This window comes from Lytechinus variegatus, chromosome 5, assembly GCF_018143015.1.
Source record: "Lytechinus variegatus isolate NC3 chromosome 5, Lvar_3.0, whole genome shotgun sequence".
Taxonomy (NCBI): Eukaryota; Metazoa; Echinodermata; class Echinoidea; order Temnopleuroida; family Toxopneustidae; genus Lytechinus; species Lytechinus variegatus.
Genome location: NC_054744.1, coordinates 10,042,761 through 10,053,052, shown reverse-complemented (window position 1 = coordinate 10,053,052; position 10,292 = coordinate 10,042,761). Strand labels below are relative to the sequence as shown.

The 10,292-nt window shown below is 36.7% G+C and overlaps 1 protein-coding gene across 1 annotated transcript; it reads right to left on the bottom strand.

Moving 5' to 3' along the window:
* Positions 1–7,294: 7,294 nt before the first annotated feature.
* Positions 7,295–10,200, bottom strand: LOC121415237 (adenosine receptor A2b-like). The gene has a single exon (XM_041608419.1). The coding sequence runs from the start codon at positions 9,120–9,122 to the stop codon at positions 7,761–7,763; it is 1,362 nt and encodes a 453-aa protein (XP_041464353.1). The 5' UTR covers positions 9,123–10,200; the 3' UTR covers positions 7,295–7,760.
* Positions 10,201–10,292: the final 92 nt, after the last annotated feature.

The following is a 10,292-nucleotide window of genomic DNA, read 5'->3' as shown; positions in this document are numbered from 1 at the left end:
GAATAAATTATTTAAGGCTGATTTCCCCTGACGACTGACTGATTCCATCGGCACGAAGTTGTTTGTAAAAGCAGAATAAGGATACATGAAATTCCATAGAATTTTTGTTTTCATGAACAGGTTTAAAGGTCAAGTCCACCCTAGGAAAATGTTGATTTGAATTAATAGAGAAAATACAAACTAGCACAACGCTGAAAATTTCATCAAAATCGGATGTAAAATAAGAAAGTTATGACATTTTTAACTTTCGCATAAATATTTTTCGCAAAACAGTTATATGCACAATTCAGTAACATGCAAATCAGACAGTCGATGATGCCCTTCACTCACTATTTCTTTGGGGTTTTTTTTCATTGTTTGAATTATACAATATTTCATTTTTACATATTCGACAATAATTAAGGTCTACACCAGAGAGGCGTTGAAACAACACCAGTTATAAGAATCAAACCGATATAGGTTTGACAATTAATGGTGTAGCTTAAGTGCCAAATTGGCGTTAGCCTATAACGCCAAACCGGTGCTGTTTCAACACTTCTCTGGTGTGGACCTATATAGATACCGGGCCTGTCCACAATTAAAAAAAAAATCAGGTGTTGAATTAACACCGGCCCAGAATCTAATCTGTCCACACCAGAGAAGACAGTGTTAAACAATGACCAGTTTGGTTTTGGTCTAACACCAGATATGTGTTTATACAACACCAATCAGTATTAAAACAGCCTCGGTTTGATTCCAAACTGGTGTTATTTCAATACTTCTCTGGTGTGGACAGATATAGATCCCGGGCTGCACTGTAAAAACTGCGGTGTTAAAAGTGACACCAATTGGTGTTAATAGAGGACCACACCCTGAGGTGTTAAAATTACACCTAGAGATTAAACATAACACCAAAGAGTGTAAATGTAACAACAAAATGTGTTGTAATAACACCTATAGGTGTAAAACTAACACCATCAATTTAACACCGGTGTAAAATAACTGGTGTGGTCCTCTACGTACACCGGTTAACACTACAGTTTTTGCTGTGTGGTGTTAAATCGACACCGGAGTTTTTGCAGTGCGATTCTTCTTAATGTGATAGGTTAAAATTGGTTTGACTTTTAAAAAATCTGAGCTAGAAGGTCACACTTGTCACCTGTATCTGTGATATGTTACAAAAATGAAGCCCAGAAAAAATTGCGTTCGAAAATAATTATTCAGTGCTTCAAAAATTGAAATATAAAGTGACCGGAAACACCATCTTAATTTCATTCCATACACTTATGTGTACTATTAAGGTGTCTATAAGACGCCTATTTACAAAATTGGGGTTTGCCTTGTAGTTTTCGCTTTTCATTCTCAATAATGGTTGTTTGCAGGGTTTATTAGTTCTAATACATGCACTTGTACACATGTTTCTTCCTGGTTTGAGAATTTTTTAATCGGCTGCTCACAAAGTTACCAATACCTATAAACTGTCTGTTTGTCTTATTGATTTTCCCCTTTCACGATCAAACAACATTGAATTTTCATAACCAAGAATACAATAGATCCTCCTTATATCGATCCGTTCCCATAAGGATCTCATATGCATCATTATCACTTCGAACGCATATCCCTATTCTTAATCTCTCTCCTCTTCTTTCTCTCTCTTCCCCTCTGTCCTTATGTCTGTTTGTCTCTCTCTCCCTCTCTGCCTATCTCTTTCTCTCTCTCTCTGCAGCTTATTTGATGAAATAATTAAGCAACCTACCTTATTTACGCATAATTAATTACCATGTAATAGCCCAGTCTGGCAGAGGTTACACTGATTTGTTCGTTTCATTTTCTTTTTTTCGTTTCGTTTCTTTTATCATATTTTCATTCTTATTCATCTTCTGTACACACTTAAAATGTAGGGCAACATACTGTCCACTGTAATGGAGCAATGCATGTTTGTAAAATATATATTCTTGGCAATTAATATATCCCATTGAGCAAATTTATTACCCAATTATTAGTTTTGATTACCCAATTTGGGCCGGTTTTAACCAATAGTTGTGTGGACAGTGTGTTGCGAAGGGTTGGGCTTTTTTTTGCCGAACTATTTTAAGAATGCATTCTAATCGAACAGCGGTAGTGTGTTTTGAAACCAGTTGAAATAGAAATTAAAATCTATTAATCTAAGAATTTCGAAAGGAATTTTTACAATTTTACACTGTTCAAGTTCTGAATTAAGTGTGATGACAAATGCACTTTGTTATCGTAAAATATTAACCAAGAAATCATGACATATATTGTCTTCATGAGAATAATCACTATTTTGAGAGATTGGCAAACAAAATCACAATTGATTTCATCCCTTGGGAGAAAACTGACCTTATGAAGAAGCTCTTCTATTGACGATTGACTTTGCCATTTCGTATCTCTATTGAGAGTGTCAATATCCAACTGACAGGCAATCACTCAACCTGATTAATTCATCGAAATCATAAAAATAAAATTTAGAAACAAATGACTGTATTACAATAGGGATTTTTCTGTTTTGTCTTTTTTTATTTATTCCATTAAAATGCCATACCGCAGCATCGAATGTAAAATACACTGCGCTGTATATACACATACTTTTATGGAAAACAGACACAAAAATGGTAAAAAGTAATCGAGAATTATTTTTCTAGTATTTTTTACAATTTTCCCTGAATCTCTTTCATATCTGGTAGCCTTTTGCTTTCATTAAATATAATGAATGTACATTTTATTCATTGATGATTTAAATAATATCTTATGATCTTTCGAGTTGAAAGACAAAGACATATAAGACCATTTGTATCAATAATATTAAACCGAAAAACTCGACACACTGCAAAAAATTCCGGTGTTGATTTAACACCAGCCCGGAATCTATAATGTCCACACCAGAGAAATGTGAAACAACACTATTTTGGTTTTGGTCTAACACCAGATAGGTGTTTATACAACACCGATTAGTATTAAAACAACATCGGTTTGATTCCAAACTGGTGTTGTTTCAATACTTCTCTGGTGTGGACATAATTTATATAGATTCCGTGCTGGTGCTCTTACAGTGCTTGTATAGTGACTGCACTACGAGTGCTGATTTTCTTAAATTTGAACTAGAAAATCAGCACTTGTAGTGCAGTCACTATTCAAGCACTGTAAGTGCTAAATTGGCACTTCATTTTTACAGTGTAGATAAACTTTTTACTACAGAAATAAGACTATAGTAACAAGGATAATCCCCTGGTATGAAGTAACAAATGATATTATATCAATGATATGAAACGGATTAATGATCACCCGGGCCAAAATGTACCCTCTGAAATTAAGTGCTAATTTATCACTAATGTCCTTATATAGTGACTGCGTTTTGAGTTTTGATTTAGTCATTCAAATTTGAACTAGAAAATCAGCACTCAAAGTGCAGTCACTATACGAGGACATTAAGTGCTTAATTAGCACTTCATTTTTTAGAGTGTTGTTGGTCTAAATTCTCAGATAGTCCAAAACCACACGAGATAAACCCATTTGGTCTACTATCAAATGCCGTTTGGTCTAACACCACACTTGGTCTAATATCCACCTCGTCTAATTCACAATAAGTCTGACCCCCAGTTGGTCTAACTTCTACTTAACCCGTTTATTAATCCACTTTGTCAAATTAAAATTTGGTTTCCAAACAGTTCATCTAACCAAACAGACTAAATGATTGAGCATAGCCCAACTGGATATTAGACCAAATGGTAGATGGGCTAAATTGCGATTAGACCAAATGGTTAGTAGAGCTGCAGGTTGTAGACGAACTAGTCAATGCTGGATGAAACGAAATGGAAATTCGACGAAGTGCACTGAAAAACTCAAGTGTTGATTTAACACCAGCCCGGAATCTATAGTATGTCCACACCAGAGAAGTGTTAAACAACGCCAGTTTCGTTTTGGTCTAACACCAGATAGGTGTTTATACAACACCAATTAGGCATCGGTTTGATTCCAGACTAGTGTTGTTTCAATACTTCTCTGGTGTGGACATATAGAGATTCCGTGCTGGTGTTAAATCAACACCAGAGTTTTTGCAGTGTGGGTGTGTAGCCTAAGTGGCAATTTAAATGCTAGTGATTTGGTAGTGTTTTTTTTTTACCTGATTGCTAAGGAAGCATGCATGCTTGTAACCAAGCAATCAGAGGAACAGCTTAAGGTCCTCTCCGAGGGACCTGGTCATGAGGATTTATGCCTTACCAAAAGGGCAGTCTATAGCTCACCAAATGGGAATCGAACCGAACAAGGTACACAGTTAAAACGCTGTTTAAAGTTTCGTACAACGTTGCTTACTATATAAACCAGTCCTTACAGTAGTTGTTTATAAACAAACAAACTTGATTTTTTTAAGAATTAAGTGATAAAATTTAAACTTTTTTGCTTAAGACTTTATTGTTTTAAGCTGCTTATACTTCTAGTCAACTCCTGTAAGGTTTATATATAGTAAATAGCGTTGTATGAAAAAAAAATAATAAACAGCGTTTTACTGTGTACAACTCGGATAGAGATGGGCTTCGATCGTGGACATGGCGGGAAACACAGAAAACACTTTCTCTTTAAGTCAAACAAAATATTAAAATATCTGTTATTGTATAATGGGATGAAGTTTAATGATCTTTTTTGCTTTGATTTCTTGTTAAGTTTAACCCAATCAAGGGGTAGCGAACTCTGCATAGTCATTCTCGATCGAACAAAACCGATTAATTGTACATACATGTAAGCGGATAAAAGAAATGATTTCAAAGTATTCACTGCTATACAAAACACGTTTCTTGTTTCCTCGACACAATACATTTCAAACTGTCAAAACTTGGGTGTTAAAACTAGCACCAGTATAGTGTCCAGCAAGGACCACACTCTGCTAAAGTTACAACCAAAAGGGGTTTTCATAGCACCCGTATAGGTGTTGAACGAACACTAAATTTAACACCGGAATGAAATGACTGGCGTGGTTCTCTATGTACACCGATTTACACCAAAATGTTTGCTGTGTAAGGATTTAACGCTCAGAACCAAAAGAGCGAAAGTCATTATAACAAGTTGATATTTAGAAAATATACAGAAAAAATGTGTTGGGGTTTTACAAGTGGTGAGGTACATGAATTTACACGTAGGATGATTATGTAAGATATTCTTACCTCCACAAAAATTGGAATAACGACCCTCCGCTTAAAGTAATACGACTGTCCTCGGTTAAACAATAAAGCAATAAAATAAATACAGGGATTATTCCGAGAGGGCAACTTAAAATAAACCTGCTTTACATGACTGATATGTTCGAAAGAATTTAACAGAATCATAGAATTCTTGTATTTACTGCAGGTCGTCCTCAATAGGTGATACATTTCACGCAATGGTAACTTCTATTATACTGCGAATCTCAATTTACTATTTCGTTTTATATTAAATTAATAAAAGCTGACCCCTAAATTATTCAAAGTCATTCAGGCTTAACTATATTCGTTCAAAATCAAACGGGTGAAAATAAGTAGCAAAAGGGTGATTATTACAAATAGATATTTTTAAGTTGATGGCTTTACTAGGAGGCATTAAGAATGATATATTAAACATTTAGACATTCAAAGTTTTTGAATAGCGAACCCCCACTAACGGTATTAAATATTAGTGTCCTCGATAAAAAATAAAATCACATTGTTTCCATTTCGATTCATCATTGATTAAGATTTTTAGTAGGAAATAGGGTAAAAAGGCGTTTTACATTAAGAAGAAATTATATAAAAGCAAATAGCCATTTTGTTAATTGCACTTCGTCCTCATATACGGTTGTGCTCAAAAGTAAATGAACCTCACCAGAAAATTAACATAATTATTTAAAGTTTCAAGTTCTGCCATGTTTTAGATACTTAATTCTGAAGTCAGGTGATAAAATATTACATTCAATAAAGTTTGTTTCTCTGCATGGGCTTGCCGGACACTATTGTACTATTGCTGAGTGTTTGCATTCAACAGTCGGCATGAAGGAGTGCAATATGTGGTGGGGTTCTCAAACTTTTGAGGACAACTGTGTAGGTGATAGAAAATTTCATGATTTCCAATATTGAGTCAATGTTTTGGTTTACACTTTTCGAATAACAGCTGACCTTAGGAATTCAAAGCCATTCAGGCTTTACAATATTTCTTTCAAGATTTACTTTTCATCCTAAATTAGTATTTGATAAGGTTTTCGGTTTGGGTTGTTTCTTGTAAATCTTTAATATAAGGTGTGCATTCCAAATACCTTGTACGTAGGAGCAGATACATGTAGGCTTTGTTTTTACCTTTTTTACAATTTTTTTAAATGAAATATTAAAAAGAAGAATTTCATGCACACTAAGCGTACATTCTTGTAAAAAAAGGCAATAAAAATCGAAGTTTAAAAATATCGCATGACTGCCCATACGGCCATGATAGTGTCGGAGTTGTTACCTTCATGTCGCATGCATATTTTACATGTACATTCTGTGGTGCTCGCCGATTTATACCCCACCCCGAGGCCCCACCCCAACAACAAAAAAGACACTAAAGATAATTATCAGAATCATTATCATTGTTATGCCTCTGACAATATTTTCTACCATTTGAAAGCTCTTAAAACGAAAGACATGGCATAAATCATTACTCACTCAATATTTAGCAAGAATTTACATTCGAAAGTTTCAAGAATAATTATGTTGCTTTTAAATACTCTGTCAAAGAAGAATTCAAAAGAAGTCAAAATTACAAGTAAAACACTAAAAACGTTTAACATGTAAATACCAAGATGTGTAAGAAACAGTACTGGAAAATTATTAAATTTCTATTCTTATTGCGTGACATATCTAGTAATATTGATTTTCGAATTACAAATAATTAGCCATAATAATCTACCGTGGTAAAAAATACTGTCATTTTAATTTGCGCTTTTCCATGAATCCTTATATCAAATCGACTTTGTTTTTATCCAATAAACGCTATTTTTATTTAGATTTGACGTGCTGCAGTATGCCTGCCATATATCGATAAATAGAATGAAATAATCACTGAAATCATGGAAATATTTTATCATTGACAAAGATTATCATTACAACAAGATCCATTTCACTAAATTTCTTTAAAAATCGAGACACATCAATTGGTAAAATGCGTTCGAAAACCGCACTCAAGAACGATAAGGAAATTCTTCTTCATCAGGCCCATCTCACAAAGAGTTGTGATTGATCTGGGGCCCGTTGCAGAAAGAATTGCAATCAATCGCAACTCTAAAAATCATGCGAAACTTGATTTTCAACCAATCAACAGCGCGCATTTTTGACTCGCGATTGATTTTTTGGCTTGCGTTTAAACGCAACTCTTTCTGCAACGGGCCCCTGGTGCCCGTATAACACAAAGCATAGCAATGATCGTAAAACAATTTCTACGATCGATTGCATTGACTACAATATACAATCAATCGTAAATATCAAGCGTAAGATCAATCTGTTGTGTAACGGGACCCTGACCATTTCCAACTATGGAAATCCACCAATGACATAATTTATTCCTAAAGAAAATGCACGCAACATCCCTTTGGAAACAAAGAGGAATATAATACATAGAATTATCAAAACAGTGACGCATGTACATGCAATACTTTATATCATATTTTTCTATGAAAATGGGAATTGAAACACATTCTAGATTTGGGTATCCCTGGCTTTTCCATACTTGTGACAGATACCGGGGATAGATACCACGAATATACATTCCATGTCATTAGTAATGGGTCATACCATATCACGATCGCTGATTACAACATTGATTTCTCCTTCTTGGAGTTCAGTAGTACCATTCGTTGTCAAATCTACATTACTATTCGATTTCATGTCGACATCGCCATTCGATTTCTTGTCGACATCGCCATTAGATTTCATGTCGACATCGCCATTAGATTTCATGTCGATGTCGTCATTAGATTTCTTGTCGACTTCTCCATTAGAATTCGAGTCGACATCAGCATTAGACTTGAAGTCGACATGAGCATTAGACTTCAAGCCAACAGCACGTTTACGTTTTAAGTCTGCACTGTTCGACGACCCTTCGAATACACTAGGCCTTTGCGATGAGGACATGGTAGACGCTGTCCGTTGCATTTCGGGCTTACCTCCCGTAACGCATCTGGCAACATCCCTTATGATCCTTTTGAATGCATTGCGGAAGTCCTTGCTCCTGTGGGCGTAGATCAAGGGATTCATAATAGAGTTGGCATAGTAGGCCATCGTTGGTCCTATGGAAAGGTCTGGGTTGTAGCCAGTACCGCTAGAGTCGACAAATAATATAATACAGATGGGTAACCAACATATGGCAAAGGCAATGACGACGAAGGCAAGGGTCTTAGTGGCTCTGATCTGTTTAGCTCGAGAGCTTTGAGCAGTTGGTGCTCTATGACTGTTCCGCATCATCGATGTCATCCTGGTTCGAAGTTTATGAGCCTGGTAGAAAACGTAGCTATAGATGATCGACGTCACTATCATTGCCACCAAGATCATCGACGACGGTATGTAGTTCCAGAATATTTCGAATACCATCTCGTTGACGTCGATTCGACCGATCTCAACCAGATGGAATAGAATGACGACGGTGAACATGTACGGAATGATCACCAACATGGTTATCAACGAACCCTTTCTCGCTCTCCTTCTGGTTATCAGCGATTGGTATTTTAAAGGTTTCGCCACCGAGACGTACCGGTCGATGGATATCAAAACAAGATGAACGACCGAGCAGGCACAGCAAGTTCTTGCGATAAAACGAAAGTAAAGGACGACGAGGTCGTCGCAGTAGCTTACGAACCAAAAATAGGCGGCTGGTATGGAGAGGGTTCCGTTGGTCAGGTCAGAGACGGATAGACCGACGACGAGGACGTTGGTCGGAGTCTTGAGTCGTCTCTCGCGGTAAACGGCGGCCATGACGAGCAGGTTCCCTGGAACGGCTAACATCGTGATCAGTACGAAAGGTATCAAGTATAACAATCTCAACGGTTGAAACTCACATTCCAATCGAGTCATGTTACTAGAGTCTACCATGGGTATCGAACCCATGGCGTGTACAGTCGTGAGCATTTCCATGATTGGTGACAAAGTCGGCATCCAATCGACTCCTAGGACAGACGATCACATTCAAGACATCGGGGAGTTCACCCTTTTTTTCTGGTCGATAACCATTTCCATTTCTGGATATATCATATCGATTTGTTAGTACCCCACGATCCAGATAGATTCAATACTGCGGCGAGGCAGCTACGTAATAATCACGACGTGTAAAACGGGTGCATGAATGCAAATCGAAACTTTCAAATCGATAGAAACCCCTCATAAACGTCTGGAACTTATAAAGGATCCCTCGCTATAGCGTCTGCTCAGCTACTGAAACAAGAGTGTTCCAAAGTATATTCCAGGTGTCTCTATCGAGTGCCATTTAGGACATGTTGTTTAATTTATCGTTTGTAAACAGCCAATCGAATCGGATATTCCAGTTTGAAAGCAGTAGACTGATGTATCGGTTATTTGCCTTCCGTTTTTGTAAGTCGCAGTTGGGTGAGAAAAGTTTTCTAGTGACAAGCGAACGATCCTGCTCCACGCTCTGCGATTAAAGTAGTGTGTGGTTGTGTAGTTTGTGTATTATGTACTAGCTCCTGTTCGCGGCTCCTGCTGTGCGCACGAATAGCGTACCCGCATGTTATAATACGTACTACCACCCTTTCTCAGCATCGTACGTGACGTCATACTTACTTGTCAGCTAAGGCTTCTAGGCATAATATAACCAGTCAACCGTTTGAGTTTTCACAAAAGGTTCACATTTAGTGTTTGTGTTTAGTTTAGAAAATATGACTTGTTTCTGGAACACGACATTGCCATCAAAACATCGCACTCGATTTTTTTTAGCACTTATTCGTGCAAAGAATACATTACACAGTTCAATCGTACTTTGCTTCAAATTCGGATGTGTTTGTATACCGTTTCATGGCCAGTGGCTATCTATAGAGTTGATAAACTTCTTAATCTGCTTAGCAATGCAAGCAGCTCTCGGTCAATCGGAACACCGGCAATTTCGTGAAGTCCTTAACAAATAACAACTTAAGTCGCGCTATGTAGTGCAAAGGCAACTGTCAACGGAATCATCTTCAATAGAGAATTGCCCAGATTTCCAATTTAAGAAAGAGATAAAGACAAGAATTGAGGAAGAGAGAGAGAGACAGAAAGAGTATGATTTTTCTCTTTAAATTTCGTAGATTGAAAGTCAATCTATAATAGATTTTG